We start from the raw sequence: 24,124 nt of genomic DNA, 5'->3' as shown, positions 1-24,124 counted from the left end.
CAAAAAGCCTTTAACCATACAAGCAAACTCACTTGACAATGATCTAGAATTCAATCTATCAAGCAGCAACAAATTATAGCAGAAATAAGTAAACGTCTATGGAAACAAAGAGTCAGCAATTTTAAGGGATCTCCTTTACTTTGTCAGGTCAAGTACGCCCAAATTAAGAATAAGCACTGAACGTTGATTTTAATAGATTCACACATATACCAGATAAATTTTAAGTCTTATAAACAGTATAATCCCATTTCTATAACATCATTTATATTCATGCAAGCATAGCAAAAATTATATAAATTTTAATACTTCTCTTTCCAAAAAGGAAAAAGATCTGAAATCATAATTTACTCCAATGACTTTCAATCTGAGTTTCCTCTGGTCCCTATATACTGTCTCATACTTGAGACTCTCCACATATCACAGCATATTCTGAAATTAAAAAAACCCAAGTAATACAGGCACTACCTATCTTCCTCTCCCTTCCTAATGGCCTGAAATCACATTTAATTGAGAAAGCAGAAAAAATAGGAACTCCCTCTTATTACTGCCAGGACCAATCTAACTATAACCCTACTCTATTTCATCTTTTCCCTCTATAATAACTGCAGTACCTAAATCCTGATTCTCCTTCCTCTCTTTCTTCTCCTTCAGCATCACTCCCATTCCCCATTACTTTTCTCCTATAGCATCAATTTGTCCCTCTCCTGGGTCATTCTTATGAACATATAAATACTCTCCAATCTGTCTCATCTTTTAACACAAAAACCTTCCTTTGATCCCACATTGCCTTCTAGTTACTGCCCCAATTCTTCCTCCCTTTCACAGCGGAACTTCTTGAATATGTCATCTACATCCATTGTCTCTACTTTTTCCATTCCAGTAAGTCTTCAACCCACTTCCATCTGGCTTTCCCTACCATTCCCTTAAACCGCTTGTCAAGACCAGATACTATCAAATGAATAAGAAACTTTTTTCTTCATCCTTGATCTCTCAGCAACATTCTTTCTTGAACTTCCTCCTTAAACACTTGATCTGTTGGCTCCCATATCATCCTCTTCACTAGCTTTTCTCTTTTCCCACTAAGGATTTCCTTTCAGTTTAATCTACCAAAAACTCTTCTACCCAAACTCAGTTGTGAGTTCTCCCTTCTTCTCTAGCTGTACTCTGCCCTTATGTGAATTTATCTAATCCCAAAACTTTAAATCCTTTATACATCCTGATAACTCTTCCTTGGAGTACCAGACTCATACATCTAATTTTTAGACTTTGACACTTCTACTCATTTGTCAACACAGATATTTTAAACATAAAAAGCAGTTGTCTTTATTCTTTCTAGTCTGAATCCTTTCACCCTTAGTCTTTGCTATCTTAGTAAATCTACCCAACTGCTCAAACCATAAACCTAGGAGTCAATCTTGGTTTTCTCTTTTCCTTTACTCTCCACAGCAAACATATCACAAGCCCTATTTGGTACAACTTCCAAAATACTATTTAAAATCTGGTCACATTTCCTTTTGGTTCCTGTAACTGGCACAATATATATAGCACATGGTAGGTACTCAGTAAACATTGACAGAAGCAAACAACTAAAAACAGGCACCAGATGAAAGCCTTCACCACGTAAGATTTCTGTTAATATACAAAGTACTATTGGCTTATATACCATTTATGGTAACAGTTTCATTTACCTAATTCTTTATTCCTATAGGAGTTACTAGACAGGTATGTCTAAGCTTAAGCATCCTAACCTAATCAGGATTCATATGAAATAATGATTACTCACATCATCAAGTTACAGGAAGAATAGCCAACTGTATGTGAATTCACTTGGAAAAAAAGGTGGTGTACTTTCAACAGTCTGTAAGAACTGAAGAAATTACTATACTATGTGCATAGCATGTTAGTTTGCTGTAAAGGATATTAAAAATCAGTGGAATTTAATGCCCTTGAGAAACATATCATCTGTTATAATGAAAAAACACCTCGCTACCAGTCATTAATAGCACATACAAAATAATATGTGATTAAATGTCAAAATAACTAAATGTAAGACTTAAATCTGGATTCAAAGGGTAGAACTTATATAGGAATGGATGAGGCCAGTGACATTTTTGGAAGTTAGAAAGGATCTAGTGCGTAAGTCATTTACTCATCTAAACATTTGGGTGCCTACTATATGTCGGGATGAAGACTATGAAATCACCAGAAACTGCCATTTATTTACTGCTTACTATCTGTTAGGCACTTGTTAGTACTATGTGCATAATCTTAATCTTCACAACAGCTCTGAGCCAGCTACTATTTTCCATCTATTTTGATGTACCTGGAGCTTAAGAGTATGTGTGGGAATGAATAAGGTTAAAAGGTCAGCAAGGGCCATACTGCAAATGGCTTTAGATGCCTAACTCAGGTATTTGGAACTTTATACAGAGGTTACAAATACACTTTGTACGGACAGGGATCAGGAACTTCTATTTTAGCACTGCCCCCCAGAAAGCAACATAAATAACAGTTTGAAAAAAATGATGAATAGAACACGGAAACCTAATTTAAAAAGTTGCTGCACCACAAATATTGGTGAGGATGTGGAGAAACTGGATCCATCATACATTGCCAGTAGGGATTTAAAATAGTATACCCAGGCCGAGTGCAGCGGCCCATGCCTGTAATCCCAGCACTTTGGGAGGCTGAGGCGGATGGATCACGAGGTCAGGAGTTCAAGACCAGCCTGGCCAAGATGGTGAAACCCTGTCTCTACTAAAAATACAAAAATTAGTCGGGTGTGGGGGTGGGCACCTGTAATCCCACATATTCAGGAGGCTGAGGCAGAGAATTATTTGAACCTGGGAGGCAGAGGTTGCAGTGAGCTGAGATCGCGCCACTGCACTATAGCCTGGGCAACAGAGTGAGACTCCATCTCAATAAATAAATAAATAAAATAGTATACCCACTCTGGAAAACAGTTTGGCAGTTTCTTATCCTGTATTCGAATGTTCATGACAACTTTATTCAAGATGGACAAAAACTGGAACGACCTGATGTCCTTCAACAGGTTAAAACACTGATGTACCCATATTATGGAATATTATTCAGCAATAAAAAGAACAAACTGTTGATGCATGCAACAACTTGGCTGAATCTCAAGGGTATTATGCTAAATGAAAGTCAATCCCAGAAAGTTATATGCCCTGTGATTCCATTTATATTACATTCTTGAAATGACAAAATTACAGAAATGAAAAACAAAGTAGTGGCTGTCAGTGGTTAGGGATGGGTGAGGAGAAGGAAAAGCATGTAGTTATAAAAAGACAAAACAAGTAATTTGCTAGTGGATGGAACTGTTTTACATCTTGACTATGGGAGGGACACACAAACCTATACACATGAAAAACTGCTAAGAAAAAATATACACATGTACAAATTAGTACAAGTAAAACTGGGGAAATCTGAATAAGATCTGTAGATCATATTAATGTCAACACCCTGGCTGTGATATTGTACTACAGTTTTGCAGGATATTACCATTGTGGGAAAATGGGCAAAGAGCACATGGGGTCTTTTTTTTTTTAAACAATAGCATGTGAATCAACGATTAGCTCAAAATAGAATCTTTATTTCTTTAAAAAAGGCATTTGTGATAATGCAGGTAAGAAATAATGACAACCTCAACTATTATGAAAATGGAATGGAAGCAACACATTTTATAGCAGAATAATGAATGATAAACAGTCAAGTATGATAAATGACAACAGCATGTAGCTCTGGCCCACAGTTAACATAATCCTGAAAATATATTCTTACCCAATCACGGTGAGGCTGGGGAAGAAAAAGCTATGACCTATATGGAAAACCCTACCTTTCTTATTGAACAGATACAAACATGCCTTGTATGACTGACTTCTAGAACTTCATAGACATTTTCTTCAAGACATAGTCTCCTACACCAGGGTTTCTCAACTTCAAGATTATTGGCACTTTGGGCTGTATAATCCTTTGTTGTGGAAGATGGCCTGTGAATTCTGCAATGTTTAGCAGTAACCCTGGCTTCTACCCACTAGATGCCAGTAGCAACCTCCTACTTCCAGTTGTGACACCCAAAAATGTCTCTAGACATTGCCATATGGTTCCTGGAGGGCCAAACTGACCCTGGTTGATAGCCACTGTGCTAGACTAGTAAAAACAAAGACCAATAACTCAAGTTTGGGAAATAGCTACAGATATATTTCTGAAAAGCCTGAGAATATTAACTTTAAAAAAGGTCCACACATGACTCAAGACTGAGAAACAATACTTCAGGTTATACAAAGTTGAATGATAACCATAACTGCCCTCAGAAAGGTTATAATATAACATAGAAAAACAAAATTAAACTACAATATAAAGTGATCAGGCAGTGAGAAGCAGCATTACATTATAGTTTCACACACTGGTGTAAGAAAGAAGCCTTCAGGGGACCCAGCACTCTAAAGGTTTATTTAATCCCCTTTTGAAGCCTATAAAAGCTGTAACTGCTGGCCGAAAGTCCAAACACACTTCAGAAAACTTACACTGTGAAGACTCTCTCACACCCTTTATGCTAACACTAGGTGAAAAGAGGAAATAAAAAACAACAGAGAGTAAATAAATAAATGTGGTCTAGGTTTTTGTACATACTTATCAGGCAAACTAATTTTAACCTTGACTCAGGAACCTTTATTCTCTAAGATAACATCTTCCTAAAAAGCACTTCAACATATATTATATATGTGGCAGATATTTTATTAATGCCATTAACAACTTAACAAAAAATAAACCTGGAGTCACTTGGAGAAAGTTCTAGCAAAGCAACTAACTATTCAAGTGAATGGGTGGATTTCTACCCAGCTTCCCCAAATTTCAGTGTCTTCCTCCTCCCTCTCATCTTATAAAAGGAGTTTCTTAAACTGGGATCCACAGGCCTTTAGAAAGTATTTGAAACCGTTAAAACTCCAGTAAAATTTTGTGCATGTGCATTTTTCTAGGGAAAATACCCAAACCTTTACTCAGATTTTCAAAGGCTAAGGACAATTTTCAAAAAGTTCAAAATAATTATGTTATACAATGTATGCAAGTTGTACCCTTTGTTTTGACTAAGATACAATCATAAGATCTCTTTTGTCATATCCTTATATTTTGTTGTAAGGATTCTAAACATCAAAAATTACTACGATTTTTAAAAAGCAACCCTCCTATGCTCTGGGGTTTCTCTTTTTTAAAAGTCACAGATTAAGCCCTATTTACTTGAGTACTCCATCCACACGTTAGCTGAGATGACAGGAAAACATTACAGAGCAAGAAATCATAACACTGCATCTACTGTAAAAAATCTCTCCTAGGATTGACACAATTTTTTGTATACAAAATTGTGGTGTACATAAATTGGCAAACCTATAAATTTACCTATAGTCTTGCAATACTAACAACTGTCCATTAATGTAAGAACACAATTACCTATGTTATAGAAGTGCCTCCTTGACACATACTTAACATTTACTATTAATCTGCTGAAGAAATGAGTAACTTCAATAATCTGTACTATGCTTTTACAAAATATTCAGTATGCTGCTATAAACACTAAGAAAAAGTTTGTATAGAAAGCCAAATTTAAATTAGCGAAAATGTATGCCACTGACATAATCTTTCAAATTAAGTCTCAACAAAATATATAAATCAGAAATATACTTTAAAAATTAACCATCTAATTACATTTCAATCTGAATTTGAAAAGCAATAAATCATGATCAAATGGACAACACAGAATTCAAAGAAATGGCAAATAGTAAAATACTGCCAGAAATACTTGCACTACATATCCACACTTATGTTATCATAAATTGGTGTAGCCAGCACCAAAAATGCTGAAGAAACAAATTTTAACTTTATGAGAAATTATACAAACACCATACATCTAGTTAACCAGGTAGACCAATTTAGCCAGTTACCCAGGAAGAAAGCAACAGAAATGGTACTGAAGAAAGCCTAAGTAAATTATTTCCAGATGAGATAAAATATGAGAAAGAACCAGAAGTCTGGCTAAATTTGTTGAAAACATAAAACATATTTAATTTTCAGCAAAATCAATTTTATTAGACTGAATTTCTTGAAAGCAGATCCAATGAATGACCAAGTCATGCCCATATTAGTTTCTAACAGTGTTCAGGCACAGTAGGCATTTACCAAAATGCTTGTTGAATAAAATGAGTTTTCCTGAGACAAAATAAATGGTAATTAAACACATGAACAGTTCTTTTACAAAAACAAAGGCCATACATTTATGCTGACTTCAACTGATCACACTATGACACGGAGTACTGTGCTAGGCCATGGAGATCAACTATAAACAAGATACAAATCTTGCCTGCAGTAGACGTTGTGGTTTTCATATCTTAGAAATTACCTTAATTTCACAGAAAGCCAATTTCACTCAGAGCTCTCAGGATAAAGACTAAAACCTAAACTCGTTTTTCTTTTTTTTCGAGACAGCGTCTCGCTCTGTTGCACAGGCTAGAATGCAGTGGTGCAGTCACAGTTCACTGCAATCTCAAACTCTTGGGTTCAAGTGATCCTTCGGGGCTCATCACTATGCCCAGCTGAGATTGTACATTTTTGTAGGGATGGTATCTCACTATGTTGCCCAGGCTGGTCAGACCTAAATTCAGTTGGATGATTCTACTCCCCTGGACAGACTGTATTGGTTAGGAACAGGTGCAGGACCTAACTCAAGGCTAGAAAAGATGCTGGTTGAAGGGTCTAGAAAAGAATGCTGGTTGAAGGGTCTAGAAAAGAACCTTTCTCATTCTTTTAAACACACTTCCTGTACAAAGGTGATTTTCACTTTCTCCCCTAAGGGGATGTTTTCAAGGTAACAATGGATATAATGAATATTCCATATCAACTCTGAAGAAATTAAGCAAGGTAGAGAAAATAGGTACAAAAAAAGAAAATTTGAAACTTTCAAGCACTTCAAGACTTTGTTGAATAAAGAATCTTTGCTCATTCAACAAAGTGTAAGCCTATCCCATCAGATCTGTTAAGTACTGCCTTCCTATAGTAAGCTTTTTTTTTTTGGAGTCTCGCTCTGTCGCCCAGGCTGGAGTGCAGTGGCACGATCCTGGCTCACTGCAACCTCCACCTTCTGGGTTCAGGCGATTCTCCTGCCTCAGCCTCCCGAGTAGCTGGGATTACAGGTACACACCACCAGCCTGGCTAATTTTTATATTTTCAGTACAGATGGGTTTTCACCATGTTGGCCAGGCTGGTCTTGAACTCCTGACCTCAAGTGATCTGCCTGCCTTGCCCTCCCAAAGTGCTGGGATTACAGGTGTGAGCCACTACATCCTGCTTGCTCTTTCTATATAGTAAGCTTTTTACATCCAGTTTTTTTTTGGCCTTCACAAAATTCTTTCAAGAACCTAAATCAGGTTCTCTCAGATGTGAACACTGTCAACCTAATGACTGTCAAGAAGTTAAATGATACACACTAAAAAACAAAAAGCATGCTTTTCTCATAACTTATGCATTCTGATATAGACAAATGACAACAGAAACATTTTCATATACTTCATTACTTTTATATCTGGAATGAACAATTTACAGATAGAGTGAGGTTCTAGAAATCAGAAGTTAATGCTAAACCTAAGATTTACTATATTAATATAATGGCATGGTATGAAGTCATGATTTGTTAATATCAGATTAATACCTTGTGACTCAATATATACATATTAACATTTACCTAAAACATACTTATTTTGGTTTTATTCTTCTGCCAGTCTCCAAACCCCATTACAGTGCCTAAAGCAGCAAAATCTTTTAAGACACTTAATTGATGGTGGATTTAGATAAGACGGGAGCAGTAAAATACAAAGAAAAAACACTGATTAGAAGGAATACAAGTTGGTAATTGCTAATATAAAGAGGAGGAAAATATTCAGGGCCTGGAATAAGACAGGAAAACAATTTAAAAAGAGGTTAAAAATAAAAAATCATCTGAATACCAGCTTATACTAATACACCATAAAATTCACCAAGTATTTTACTATTTATCTGAATCAAGCTAAAAATAAAATAGACAAAATTGATACTGAAGAAAAATCAAACCAACTTAAACACAGGTGTTTAACACATTCCTTGAATGTGTTCAAAACTGGCAATTTTATTAATAATAATACAACTCAAATTTTCTCAGGAAATTTCAAGCAGTTCTCTTAAAGGGCTGCTTTTCAAACACTAGTAGGTTACTAAATTAATTCAGATTTTAAGAAGTAAAAAAGTACTTCTTTTTTCACTGTAATAGACTAGAAAATCAAAATAACATATACAGTTGTCCCACAGCATCTGAAGGGGATTGCTTTCAAGACCTCTGTGGACACTAAAATCCGAGGACACTCAAGTCCCTTATATAAAATGGTATAGTATTTGCATATAATCTATGCATATCCTTCCATATACCTAAATCATCTCTACATTACTTATAATAACCTAAAACAGTGTAAATGCTGTGTAAACAGTTGCTACACTGTTTTTTAAATTTGTATTATCAAGCCAGGCATGGTGGCACACACACGTAGTCCTACTACTTTAGGAGGCCAAGGATGGCTTGAGGCCAGGAGTTTGAGATCAGCCTGGGCAACATAGTGAGACCCCCATCTCTACGACAACAAAAAATTAGCTAGGCATGGTGGCTAATACCCGTAGTCCTGGCTACTCAGGAGGCTGAGGCGGGAAGATCACTTGAGCCCAGGGGTCTGAGACTGCAGTGAGCTCTGATGGTACCACTGCACTCCAGCCTGGGCAACACAGCAAGATTACATCTCATAAATAAATATCCATTTTTGTTATTGTATTGTTATTTTTGGTAGTTTTTTTCCTGAATATTTTCAATCTGCAGTTTGTGGAATCTGTGGATGTGAAACTCATGGATACAGAGGGCACAATGTACAATAAAGTTAAGTATTGTTTTGTGAAACTGCATTTCAATTATGTAGAAATATTTGTGTATATAATGGGTCATGATTTTAAAAAATAATTCTCATTGCCAGTTACAATCAAAAACATCTTAGAGGTTTTGTTACCATAACTAACACTAACTTCATTTGGGTATAAAACAAAAGATAACGAAACCTAAAGGCTTCTGATTGGTAAGAATGACAACGAAGCTCAGTTTAAGAAAAACATATCTGAATCTTCCTTAGATGCCATTAATGCCCAAAAGCTATGGTTTTCCAGGTATCAAGGAATCTGAGAAAACATTCCTAAACTATGGCTCAAGCAAAGCACATAAACTTAAAATGAAAAATTATAGGAGTATTTAACTTAAAAATGAGTCAAGAAAACTAATCCAGCAAACAGGGCAAAGGACTGTTCTGAGATACAGACTGAGTATATTGAGGTATTTCAGGCACATTATACTATTTATTGAGCACTGCTCTGTCAGACACTTGAAACACTTATTTCTAATTTCTACACAACTCCAAGGGAAGTATTATAATTCCTAATTTATAGGTGAAGGAACCAGCTAAGAAAGGTAAGTGGTTTATTCTTTCTGTCTACTGTTTTTAAGGACCATCTCTGATATTTGGCCGTTCCACATTGACAGATCCTCAAAGGTCTGTGTTAAGCAATCGTCTGTATTCACTCCCTAGGAGATTTCATCTATTACCATTTCTAGTTCACTGTCTCCTATGTATCTACAACTCAGACTTCTGCTGAAGACCCATAACTTCCTACCTGATTGACATCTCCACTTGAACTATAAAACCGAAGTTATAATTGTTATAATTTCCACTCCTCAACTCCAAACTTGGCAAATTTCTAATGTTCTGTATCAAGAACAGCACCATTACTGATGAAGCTGAACAAGCTAGAAACCTAGGAGATATTTTTCCCATCTCATTCATTATCCTCACCTCCCCATATGCAACACATCCTACGCATTTTGGGTATCTCTCGTATCCATTCCATTCTCCATCGCCAACACTCTCCCTCCCAACTCCAACTGCTCCAAGTTTTCATCATGGTTCGCTCAGATTACTGTAATATTCTAAACGGTCTTCCACAGCCTCTCTAGCCCTCACTCAACCCATTCATCACACTGTAACCGAGTGATCACAAGAAACAAATCTACTCACTCTCTATGTTCAAATTACTCTTAGGCTAAATAACAAAAATCTCTAACATTGGTAACAAGTCTCACAGTCTGGTCTGCATTCTCGTCTCTCCTTATACTACTCTCTCCCCTAGAGAGTCAGCAAATTATATGGCCTGGGGGCCAAATCCAGCCTGCCACCTTTTTTGAAAATGGTTTATTAGAACACGGCTATGTTCATCGGTTTACATGAACATAGTTTTACATCGGTTTACATCGGTTTTACATCGGTTTACATCGGTCTATGGCTGCTTTCACAATATAACAGATATGACCAGGTACAAAAGACTATATGACCCTCAAAGCCTAAAACATTTACTATCAGGCCCTTTACAGAAAGTTTATCAATGTCTGCCCTAGATCAATGACTGAACACACTGACCTCCTTTAAGAACATACTATGTTCCTCTCCCACCACATGTACATCCTATGTATTCAGCATTAAATACTCTCCATTCTATGTCACCAACCCCCAGTTAACAATTTAGCTATCAGATCTGACTAGAAATGACTTTTCAAGAAGGCCTTTCCTCACCATTTAGATTAGCGCATCCTAATCCAAACTAGCCACATTTCAAGTGTCCAATAGCCCCATGTGGCTAACATGTTTGAAAGACAGCAGTAAACTAGAGGTCTGTTTGTTTCCAGACTCTATTATATTGGTCGATATGCCTATCTCTGTGCCAGTAACACACCGTCTTGAAGTCTTACATGATAGAATGAGCATACACACTACCACCATTCCACCCTGCCTTTCTTCTTCAGAAGTGTCCATGCTATTCTATTAATAAGCCCTTTACTCTTCCATTTATCAAATCGGCATGTGAAATTTCTTAAAAACTTTTGAAACTTCCAATGAAACAACACTGAATCTAGAGCTCAGTCTGAAGAACAGTGACTTCTCTATGATATGCCATATTCATGGACAGGAAGGCAATAGCTCTGTCATTTATTTAGGTCTTTTTAATGTCTTTCAATAACATTTTGTACTTTTCCAATACAGAGGTTACACATTAATTATTCCTGGGGACTTGATAATCTGCCATGTTTTTATAAATGGTGTCTTCTGTAATTACTTTCTCTATTTTTCCGTTGGTAATGTATAGAAATGCAACTTATTTTTGATTACTGATCTTAAACTCTTTTGTTAACTCTAATAATTTATCAGTAAATACTACTTTAGTAATACTAATCCTTTTTGGCTTTTACATTGATAATCATTATTACGAGCTAATAATGACAATTTTGTTTCTTCTTTTCCAACACTCATGCTTTTGTTTTTCTTATCTTTTGCTCTGAGTAGGATCTCCATATAACACTGAATAGAAGTGACGTTTTTGTCTTCTTTTTGATTAAAAAGGGAATGTATTTCCCCATTTAGGATGACAGATGATGTTTATTATAAATTTTGCTTGTCTGTGTACACGTTTTCAAGAAAGTTCTTACCTGTTCCTAATTTAGCAGTTTTCCCAAGAATTGTTCAATTTTATCAAGTGCTTCTTCTGCATCTATTGTCATTATAGTATTTTTTCTCATTTAGTTTGTTGATGAGGTAAACTACATGTACAGATTTTTCTATTAAAAGCCACCCTTTGTACATCTGATATAAATCCAACATGGATATGATTTTCCTTTTACACACTGTTCAAGGTTTTTCTGCTATTAAATCCCCCCAAATCCCTTATTTAAAACCCTTGGAATAAGCTATGTTTCAGAAATCAAACATTTCTGGTCACTAGTAATAATGCATGGTGCAAAAACTGTATATTTTTTAACAACCTTAGCAAACTGAGTGTCAGTATCCAGTATTCAAACACATTCATGTTTTCACAGTGAACTGTACAGATACTCACTCTAAACAATGATCGTAAGCAGACTTACATCCATTCAAGTCAGGTTTTGTCATCAATGAGAATAGGCCAAATCAGGTTGTGCTGCTAAGTTCTTAAATCTTTGGTTTTCAGAGGTTAGTCGATTTCAAAATTGAGGTTAAGGGTTTGTAGACCTGTATTTAAGACTTTGGCATGTATACTCATAAGCAAAATGGAACTATAATTTTCCTTTTTTAAGCCATTCTTGTCTGGTTTTAGAATTAAAGATAGATGACTTAGAGAATAAACCTAAGAATGTATTCCCTTGTCTTCTATTCTCGGAAACAATTTATGTAACATTGGAATGATCTGTTTTTGAAAAATCTGCAAAATTGTCTGGGACTAGTATTTCCTCGGTAGGAAATTTAACTACTACTTCACAATTTATTTAATACTTACAGGATTATTTGAAGCATATTTATTTAGGTAAATTACATTTTTCCAGGACTTTGTTCATTTTGTTTAAACTTTCAAACTTGTGGCATGGAATTGTTGATAGTATTCTCTATTATCTTTTAATCTGATCTATCTGTAATTATGTTCTCCTTTTTATTCAGTGCTTATTTATGCCTTCTCCTTTTTTCTCACATCACTATTACCAGAGGTTTGTCTATTCTGTTTAGTCTTTTCAAATAATCAGCTTTTAGCCTTTATTTTTCATATGGTCTCTGTAACTCTACCACTTTACAACTGAATGCCTACATCTGCCTCCTGACTAAAAGTATACAAAATTATACTAATACTGTAATTAGAAAGACTATGCAGCAGTATGGAAAAACATGATTGTACTACTGCTATTGAAGAGAATGTTTCTGTTCTTAGGAAATACACAATGAAATATTTAACAGCAAAAAGAGTCCACTATCTCCAACTTAATCTCAAAGGGCTTAAAAAAATAAAACCAATAGACACGAAAACACACACACACACGTGCGCGTGCACACACACAGCTCCATCAAGTGGGGCAAAATGTAGATAATTGGCAAATATGGGTAAAGGTATATGGATTCCCCTTTTACTATTCCTCCAACTTTCATTGAAATTACATCAAAATAAAAGGTTACCAAAGCAATTAGGCTTGTGAACAAAAATGGAAAAAAAAACACAAGAATAAAAGCAATTTAAAAATGGAAAGGCTGTGTTTTACTTTTCTTAATAAACATTAAGTAGTTTTAGTAACATAAACCAATAAAGAGAAAAATATTAAAGTTTTTGTCAGTGATAAAATGGTACTAGTGATAATAGGTTAAGTGTGAAGAGATGCCAGAGAGTAGCATGTTATGAGTTGAGTATGTACTGTAAGTCTAGATCAGTATTATTTTAAAAGTTTACAGCTGGGCGTGGTGGCTCACGCCTGTAATCCCAGCACTTTGTGAGGCCAAGGCGGGCCTCGGATCATCTGAGGTCAGGAGTTCAAGACCAGTCTGACAAAACATGGAGAAACCCCGTCTCTACTAAAAATACAAAATTAGCCAGGCGTGGTGGCACATGCTTGTAATCCCAGCTACTCAGGAAGGCTGAGGCAGGAGAATCGCTTGAACCCGGGAGGCAGAGGCTGCGGTAAGCCAAGATTGCACCACTGCGCTCCAGCCTGGGAAACAAGAGCGAAACTCCCTCTCAAAACAAAAACAAAAACAAAAACAAAGTTTATATGCCTTCTCCAGAAAATTTGCTAATGACAAAAAATGGTAATACTTTAACTTAAACTTAGAAAATAAAGCAGAGTCTATTCAACTATAATGGGCAGTTACTATATTTAGGAAAATTACCTAGAATAAGCTTACTCAAAATATCGACACCTTTAATTGGGTCTGCTAAACAGCAGTCAGCTGTAGAAAATAAGTACTGATAATTTACAAGATCATGGACTTAACCTATGAAGAAATTACCAACACATTAGCATAAAAGCCTACTGAATGCTATCTTAAGACCATAAAATCCTTAAATAAAAGTTTGTTTGCAATTAAGTGTCAAACAGTATTAGAAGTGAAGTTGCTAACATACCACTGTGAAAAATATCTAATAAAAGTCAAAATTATTAAATACAACTTTAACAGCATTCATATTTAGGTTTCAAATGCCTAATACCATTAGATGGATTAATACCTACTGAAAATGTAAAAGATGAAAGAATGCTTGCTATTTGTTTAGAATTCTGCAATTCAAATTTCAGAAACCTTTCTGTATACCTTCAGGTAGTATACCACCATCTGCAAAGAAGCTTCCTGGAAAAGTTAATAAATATCCAAGACTATAAACTGTTACAATTTTATTGTATTATTAATATCCTTGAGTGAGACAGGTATGTCAAATTAATACTGCAAAACTGGTAGGGCAGAAGGGAAAAACAGAAAAATAGGATGATTACAAATGGAAAAATTAAGAACAAAATCACTTCATATCTGGGTTTCTGTAAAAAGAAAAAACACATTCACCCAGAATTTTTATGCTGAAGAATATGAAATCAAACTCTACCCCAATAAAGCACAAAAATAACAAAAAATCACTTATCCCCACAAAATACTCAGAAAATTAAAAAGGGCTATTAATTATATGTATGGAATGAATGAGACTAAATTCTAAGACTGATGTCAGTATTTTAAAAAAGCAACAACAAGCATTTTTATAAACATCACTGACCTTAAGTTAACCTTACCTTTTTATCTTCTTTCACTTTGTGGGTTTTCTTCTTCATCTTCTTATCATCTAACTCCTGGTCAGAAGTGATTGCAGGATTATCAATACCACCTTTCCAAGTTTCAACAGGAGAAAGAAGTGGATCTTCTTCACTTCCACGATGTCTTCCTTTTCTTTTTGTTTTAGAAGTGGTGAAAGCCTCATCATCACTGGCATCTGAATGTGTTCTTCTATAGTATGACTTGGCTTTACTAAACAAGGTTTTAGATTTATATTTGTATTTTGAAGGCCTCCGTTCCCCATGACTTTTGGAGGTTCTATCAGAAAATCCATTTTCTTCGTCTCCTTGGGTATTATTTACAAATGAGTTTCGAATTTTAATGCGATTTTGACTATCATCTGGGACAACATAAATCTCATCAGAATAGCCCTTCTGTTTGAAAATTGTATCAATGGGTTCCGCATAGTTATCTGAAGGATCCATATCTTCAGGATGTGCCAAAGGCACCCGGGAAGTCTGCTTTCTTGGATTTTTACCAATACCAGCTTCAATTGTTTTTAAAAGGTTTGGATCCAGTTTTTTCACATTTGTCTTAGGTACAACTGGTTTAGGTTTAATAGGTGGAGGCACTTTATGGTTGCGTTCATGGTCATGACAGTTTGGGGTACTATGAATAGGATACTCATTTCCTTCCAAATCTAATCTATATCTGGAACGGTCACTAGGTGTTGGAAGCAACTGTACATCATCCCCAATTGGACTATAAGGAGGTGGTGCTTCTGTGTCATCATCTGAATCAGGGTAGTTATTATAGGGAAAACAGTCTCTGGGAGATGGTAGAAAAACATCTTCACTTTGATGGGTTGATTCCCTTGTATTATCAGACAAATAAGAATTTTCTATCATATTTTTTTTCTCTAGAACATCACTAAAAAACAGAGTAAAGACCTCAGTTTGCCGATGATACTGAGATAAAGAATACAGTGCTGTAAATTTAGCAGTGATCTCAGTTGCAATGTGTTCTCCTTCAGTCATTAACTCTTTGATAGCCTCATTTTCAAAAAAATCTGCTTGGCTGTCAGTAACTGCCACCAGCTGTACAGGAATGGTGTCTTGAACTTCTGATAGAAATGCTCGAAGCATTCCCATTGAAGCTTTCCGTTTTGCAGAGTAAACTAATATATACCCATGAACTAGTTCATCTTTTCTTACTCCAATTGAAGAGTGGTATGATAATATTGTGATCTGTATTCGCCTCCTTTTTTCACCAATGATTTTATCAAGCATTAGGGAATTATTCTGTCCAGCTTGAGCAGCACTGCAAGAATGAGAATCAAGGAAGGGTGAAAGAATAAGATCCACACTAAATGGATCTCCACACATGGCGCACATGACAATTCTCAAGTCAGCTTCTGATATGTCCTTATTGGCAGGAACTGGGCTCACCACATCCAAATTGTGTTTAACTGATTCCAATACTCCTCTGAGAGCTTGCTTTATTTGGGTTTCATTAAATTTACGAGGATATGTACCAGAAGGTACATCTACAAAAGGACATTGTAACTTGTTTGCCAACTGCTGCCCTTGGTGCCTGAGAATTGGTAGATTCTTACTAATGGAATCTCTCTGATTAGCCAGAATTAATGTAAATGGAAGATTAGCCATGTATTTATCTTTTCTGATCTGAGAAGCTTCAGTTCTTATTTTCCCAATAAATTCCCCAATAAAACTCAATGACTCAATGGAATTAAATACACAGAAGCACCCATGTGGTTTAAAGGCGGCAGTCCATAACTGACTCAAAAAGTAAGGCGATTTGGCATCAACCGGCCGAAGATCAAGTTCATAAATTTTTCCATCTAAGGCATACTCATCATCAGTGGATTGTGTCCTTATCTCATTTGCTAGTTCTTGGGCAAGGCCATCTTTCCCTAAAATAAAAAGGTTAACTTTATCTATATTGGTACTATCATGATATAATCTTAAGCGGCCATGATCCAACTGTAAAAGACTACTAGCAAGTAACTGCTCCACTTTAATGTCTGTACAATTTTGGCCACTAAGACATGTTTCTTTAGTGGGATGATAAACAAATCCTATATGCTTAAGTAGAAGAGATTCCCTATCAGGTGCAAGTTTCTGTAAAGCTTTATATCTAGGTTCTTCACTCAGAACTGTATGAATTTCACTCATTTTATCTGAACTAGGTGTTGCATTAAGATCTAAATCATAAAAAAGTTCAGAATGCTCAAAAAGCATTTCTTGAAACTCTTCTTTGGCTTTTTCAACTATTTCTCGCTGATGCCTACCATATACCTCTTTGCTATCAGTCTCAGTGATATATTTGAAGGCTTCATCCTCCATAACAAAGCACATAACTTCCTCCCACGGCTGCCCCGGTGAAATGAATTGAATTTTTTCCAAAGTCTTTTTGAATTTTTCCTTCATTTCCACCCTCCTCTTCTCGGATATTAGATGCTGTACATGGTTCTGATAGACTTTTTCAGCTTCTAAAGTGCTCAGGAGGTCAAATGGAATCCGCCTATCATTAATTTTGTCTATATGGTCAGTTTCATCCCAAGGAGTTTTTTCTAGCACCACAAAACATAACTGGAAATCTGCTCTCTTTTCCATTAACTTCAAAGCTTCTGACCAATTCAAATGTTCAATCTCTTCTAGATTTGGCAAAAGAGTGTTAAAAGCTCTTGGTAAAGTATTTATATACTCTTCTCTCCTTTTTCTTATATGTTCCTGTTTAAGTTGTTCTATATGTTTTGAGAATGTATTTCTGGCCTTTCTTGTTCCCTCTAAGTTGATGTATTCTTCATAATCAGGATGATTTTTTAATTTATTACTAACAGTTTTCCAAGTTGCATGATAATCTCTCACAGTCTGCACAAGTTTTTCAAACTTATCTGTTGCTGTGACAACAAGTTGTCTCTGTGTTTTATAAGCATCCAAATAGGGAATAATTTTAGGCTTGCTACGAGTTTTATCCAACATTTGTACCAGTGCAGTGAAACATGTTTCAATGTTGACATTAAATCGTGCTGATGTTTCCACTACAAGAAGGTTCTTTTTGTTTGAAGCAAATGCCTGAACTTCTCTAAGATAATGATCCACGCATTCATCACATTTAGTTGCTGCTATTATTACAGGTTTTTTTGATTTTGATAACTGGACAAAAAGGTTATTCACAAATTTAAGTTGATCATCAAACTTCCTATTGCATCCCTGACTTACATCAATGCATAATAAAAATCCATCTACGTTGAGCTTCCCTTCAGGCATTTGCTTCTGTTCAAAGTCTTGTTCTAAGCCTAGTTGATCAGTGCAAATGTACATTAGTTTTTCTGCTGACTGCAATTTAGATGCAGCTGCACGTTTTATATATGGTTGCAAATTCGTACTCCGATGAGGCAAGAAAGTCTGGTCATCAATGAACTCTGTTTGTTCAATGACATGAATTTTGCATTCTACTCCATCTTCACCATTTTGTATTATGTCACCCCAGTACAAAAAGTGATCATTGTTTACTACTCGTCCTCCAAAGTCAATGGTGCTAAGCACAGAAGTATGCTCTGGATAATATTCATCTGCTTTTGAGCGTACAAATCTATTGCACAAACAAGACTTTCCAACTCCACAGTTACCTTTATCTTTTTCAGTCCCAGAGAGTCCAACTACACTGATGGTATAGGATGGGGGACGAGGCTCTTTGTTTTTTGCCATCATATCTCTCTTCTCATGTCTCTACATTCATAAAGGTAACAAGATATGCTTCTCATTCTGAAAATAAAATCATCTCAAAATACAGATCCCAAATTTCAGAACTGTATTTGGTTCTTTGTATTTCCCTCATTTCTGTGCAGAAACATCTTCAAGATCATAGGGATCATCTTCCTATAGAGAGGGGAGAAAAAGAACAAATCTTAATCACTAATTACATACACTGAATTACAATAAAGATGTTTACAACAAAGCACCATACAAGTTAATAATAATGATACATGTATTTTAAGAGGTAACTACATAAACAGTTTATGATTTACTGTTATAAATACAAGATGACCTCAAAATTTAAGGCAAACCTAACAAAATACAAAATCTAACGTAATGTCTCACAAACTTTAAAATAAACCTCTATTAAACCAAATGTGCATTTTGCCTCTAATTACCCCTTCCTATGAGTTTGAAGAAACAGCTAGTCCTTTCCACTCCCTTAATTTTCCTGCCTTCTGTCACTGGAGGCAATGCTGGTGATAACTAAAATGTACTAGTTGCCTTGCAACTCCCTCACAACTTAAAAATACAAAACAGCCTGCTTTTTACATTATAGGGTTCCTTAAAACTCATTCCTTAAAACAGAATTTCATAAGAATTTGGTAAGATTTTAGAATATACAAATTTTTGCAATAAATTTCAAGTCTTTTTTAAAAAATCTACCAAATGTTATGCCCCCCAAAAATTAAGAATATTTAAATACTTAAACAGACAAAATAGAAATAAGTGAACACTTAATACGAATAATGATAGCATTTACATAGATCACTGCTTCTTAAACTAGGGACCAAATTTTATTTCAAACCTATAAGATCAACTGCAAAATATAACAAAATTTATTTTTACATCGAAGCCTTGATTTTTTATTAGATTCAAGAAACTTAAAACTGCCAAACTGTTCCTAAATGCTCTTAATTTCTGGATATATTTCCTCTCATAATAGTTACAAAGGGCACAAAGAACACATTTTGAGTAGCACCCTGCTAAATAATTTTAAAATGATATATCTCAGACAATCTTTTAGAATTATTTGATATACTAGCAACACAAGATAACTTTTAAGAATTGTGTAAAATTTAATTTTGATTACTTGTTTTCATGTAGGTAATAAATTGGTCTTTTAAAAAAGTTTTTAAAGATTTTTCACATTCTTTTGAGGCCAAATTAAAAGAACTACATCATTTCCACCACCTCCAAATTTCATAAGATAGGAAAAAATCACTAGCAATGTACATCAGCACATATGAAAAGTATCCTCAATCCAGACAAAATAAAGAACAAAAAAAGTAAGAAAAGTAAGAAAAGACCACTTCCTCCCCTCTCCCACAAATACCTGCTTGTCCACTGACCTCTGTTGCAAGTAAACATCTATTTCAATTACACTGAACATATGTTACACTAATGGTGAAGATAAACTGTGTTCATAATTTAAAATCTTGACTAATATTTCTGATAAAATTATAATTTTTAAAAATAAAATTTCAGATTTATTCTCATATATTAGAAGTTTATTCCATCAACCTCAACTAAATATTAACTTTAATAGTCAGCCATCTGACAAACAAAATATATATTAGGTTCACTTTTGTAATAAATATTACTATATTGAAGTGGCAATACAAGGAAGTAGAAACCACGTGTAAATACAACTAATTTCAAAATCCGACTCCTATCATTTACTAGTTGATGACAACAGTAAAGCCCTACACCTCTTAAGACATAGTTCCTTCATCTATAAAACAGGGCTGTATCTATAAATCATTTTTTAAAATGTGAAGTGCCTAGCGAAGGGGCTTAATAAATATTAGTTCCAGTTCTTTGATTCTTGGAACCATGGGAAGCTGCTTAAGATTTATGAAAAATAATGTGATGAGACTTGTGACTTACAAATATTTATGTGGCAGCAGTGTATACATGTAATAAAGGAAACTAGGGCAGTCCCATTCAATGCTATTAACTTTTTTCATTAAGTAAAATGTTTACAAATCTTAATCTGGCCAAATTGAAAATTTGTACCTAGCATCAGCTTTAACGTTCTTTACCTGAACTGTGTAAAAGAACAAGTGAACACTTTATTTATGGATATTTACAGAGAAGAAAACATAGTATATTCTGGACAACAAAGTTATATATACAGTGATAGAAATGGAACTTAGTATGGAAAACAGCACAATGATTCCATATCTAACAATTAAGGAAAATATTGAAAACACAAGAGAATACAAGATCTATTCTTTTTTATTAGAAAAGCAAAACCTGCAGATGATATACTTTAAAATGTACATCATAAGAAAACTTATCTGGTGATTACTTTGGGGAATTTTTACAGTACAGTAAAAACACTACAGTTACATAATGAAATGTAACTCTTTATTAAACAAACATCTATTCTGAAAATCAAGAGTAATTCAAAGACGTATGAAAGTAAAACCGTCCCTTGTCTTCCAGTCATATATGCTTACCCAATTAATATAATTCTGAATACTATTACTCATTAAGACTCACTTCTGCTCTCCAATAGCATAAACCCCAAAATACTGAGATATACTCTATATGTTAAGATAGAAAGGTAAAGTAGGAATGAAAACACTCTATCATAAAATGTATTTTTAAGGTTTCAGAAACAAAAGGGTCTTAAATGAAGAGTGGAGGCATTAAGTCATGACTCTTTCATTGGTCACTGAAAACTGGAAAGCTTTTTATTTGACAGAAATAAAACTATAATGAGGCTAAAATTTAATACTAAGGCTTCAACACATCCTAATTAATTTGACAGTGGCAATATGAATCTTAAATGTTCAAGTTTAAATTAAAAATAAGGTAATTTCACATGACTTCTATGGTTTCCATAACAATTCACAGTAAAATGCTCATTAGATACAGGGAGGAACATCCTTATCCTTCTAACAAGGCTATTAGGCAGACCACTTGCTGGTATTTTGAAATCAACTCCAGAGCTTATGTCATGAGTCACCATATAGTGATTTTCAAACTGTGAGAGAAAAATTCTTCCATCTAGATGTGGGAAGGGTGTTGGAAGAATCCTTCCAACTCTCACCAGAGGAGTGCCTTCCTTATCTGATTTATAGGTTTACTTAATTCAAGAGGCTTTGGTTTGAAAAAAAAAAAGGGGGGGGGGGCGGGGGAATAGTTTGAGAAACCCCAAAATAGAAAAAAAAAAAATTGTGTCACCTTGCCCTCAAAAGGGTTTGGCTATTTGTTTGGATGAGTATGGTATTACCACCTCAACGGACAAAAGATCTCATGAAGTTGGCTGTAACAGGTTTTAAGGGAATTTCATTTCAAACACTGAGATAGTTCATATATATATACAAATTATCCATTGGCCCCTTACAACCAGATCAAAACTGTTCTCTATTAGCCAAGCAATTTTTTTTCAGTGCTAAGAACAAAAAATTTATTGTTTTTTTTCATGCTCCCACTAATAAACTAATGCCCAGTGTCTTCAATGATATGAAGGCTGTTTGAGTTAACTTAAAAATTCCTTTCAGTCTTAATATCTATGTCAATCATGCACATCTATTTTTGACGTAGGCTTACTTTCATGCAACTTGTTCTTATGATATCTAGCATCATGTTTATTTTTAGTGATGAAGAAACCAAGACAAAAGTAGCAATAACCTACTAGAAATTATAAGGTTAGAAGGAAAATCTCTTCATTCCCAATCTTTTACTTTTTTAAGCAATAGTGCTGCTTTTAATAGCTTGCAATGCAGTCTCTCATTCTGCCTTTAAGATTATCTTTAGGATAATCTTATAGAAATTATCTATATCCTTATAGAAATTAAAATTGTGTCAAAACAAAACTATCTTCACAACTAAGTTTTCTAAGATATTTTACTAGACCATTCAAACACTGCATCCTCCTTTGCAAATCAAGAAAAAAGTTCTACAAGGAATCTAAAAAAATAAAATCTCAATAAATCAGAACAAACTAAAACATGTACCTTTTCACAAAACTGATGCACTCATTAATAAAAGGTACATATTTAAAAATATTTTATGCTTTTAAATTATTATACCATGTCAGGAAATTCCTAATGGTCCTATCTTTAAAATATATCCTTAACTTTTCAGTTTTTTCTACTTTTATTGCTCTCACCCATCAATATCTCTGGCCTAAGGTTACTCCAAAGTCTTCTAAACTAACTCCTCTGCTTCACTCCTGCTCCCTTTTCCCAGTCTATTCATATCAGAGCAGCCAGAGTGCTCCTTTTAAAACATAAATCAGAGCTTCCCATTCTTTTGTTTAAAACTCTCAAGTACTGCTAAAAATAAAAAGCAAGTCCTTTCAATGGCTTACTACTACAAGATCTTCTCCAACCCTCTCTCACCTCTCTGGCCTCCCCTAATACTATTCTACCCTTCTCATTCTGCTTCAATCACACTGGAGGAAGACAACATGCTAAGGCATGTTCTTTGCACTTAACTTTTCACAATATCCCCAAAGATCCCCACTGCTAACTCTTTACCTTCCTAATTTACTATACATCTTATTTATGTCATTAACTCTATCCCTCTCCGCATCCCACTCTTAATAAAAGAGTCACAAGGCACAAATCTTTATTTCACCAGTATATCAAAAGCCTACAACAATGCCTCCCTTATAACAGCTACTAATTAAATGCATAAATCCTAATTTAAATTCAAATATTTAGTCAAAAATGAAACCATGAGAATGAAAGCTAACTATAATCTATAATAATGTACTTAGCCAGCATAACAATCTAATTTTAATTTATGACATCTTAAAAAAATTTTTTTTCAAAAGTGAAGTTGAGTACAACCCCAAATATAGTTAACTCAAAATTTTTGGCTGTTTAAAAGACTTTAGTAAAATCACAAAATTTATGATAAGAAATTACATTCCAAGACCTAATTACACAAAGGGAACTTTGTAATTACATGCTGTATCTTCTTTAAATCAAATAACTATCCCTTATGTAAACAAATATTCAAAAGAAACAAGAACAAAGCCCAAAGATTATCATATATTCTACAATCTTAAGCAAACTTTTCGCAAGCAGCTGAAGAATAAAAAAACAACTGCACACTAAAAGATATTTGTTCAGCAGCAATAGAAAACAACAACAAAAAGATGAACAGAGTGTAGTACTGATGCATTACTTTTCTGTTTTTTGTTTGTTTTTGAGATAGGTCTCTTAATCTGTCATCTAGGCTGGAATGCAGTGGCATGATCATAGCTCACTGCAGCCTTGAACTCCTGCGCTCAGGTGATCCTCTCATCTCAGCCTCCTGTCTAGTTGGGACTCTAATTAGGCATGCACCACCACACCCAGCTAATATTTAAAAATTATTTTTGTAGAGAGGGGTTCTCCTTATGTTCCCCAGGCTGGTCTCAAAGTCCTGCGCTCAAGCAATCCTCTTCCATCAGCCTCCCAAGGTATGGGGATTACAGACGTGAGCCACCTCCCAGCCTGCCTTTTCTTAATGTTGCTATTTCTGGTAAATTTATCAATGCTGTGAAAAGTGAGAAGAAATCAAAAAGTCATTCTAACACATATAAAATAGCTAAGTAATTCAACAATGTAATACCTGTAGGAGAGTAACTCATATCCCATAATCTCTCTCTTTTTTTAAATAGGGTGTCACTGTCACCCAGTCTGGAGTACAGTGGCAGGATCA

At 34.9% G+C, this 24,124-nt stretch overlaps 1 protein-coding gene across 7 annotated transcripts in view; it reads right to left on the bottom strand.

Annotated features, from left to right (window-relative positions):
• The window catches only part of ARHGAP5 (Rho GTPase activating protein 5), an 89,121-nt gene that overhangs the window by 51,243 nt on the left and 13,754 nt on the right, over nt 1-24,124 (bottom strand). For all 7 annotated transcript variants that reach the window (XM_063715554.1, XM_063715552.1, XM_054529986.2 and 4 more), the window contains one exon: nt 14,693-18,577. In XM_063715554.1, the coding sequence (XP_063571624.1) occupies nt 14,693-18,409 (3,717 nt within the window). In that variant the 5' untranslated portion in view covers nt 18,410-18,577. The remainder of the gene's footprint in view (nt 1-14,692; nt 18,578-24,124) is intronic.

Source organism: Pongo abelii, chromosome 15 (assembly GCF_028885655.2).
Source record: "Pongo abelii isolate AG06213 chromosome 15, NHGRI_mPonAbe1-v2.0_pri, whole genome shotgun sequence".
Taxonomy (NCBI): domain Eukaryota; kingdom Metazoa; phylum Chordata; class Mammalia; order Primates; family Hominidae; genus Pongo; species Pongo abelii.
Note: the sequence above shows the minus strand (reverse complement) of the source record. Positions and strands in the feature narration are given on the sequence as shown.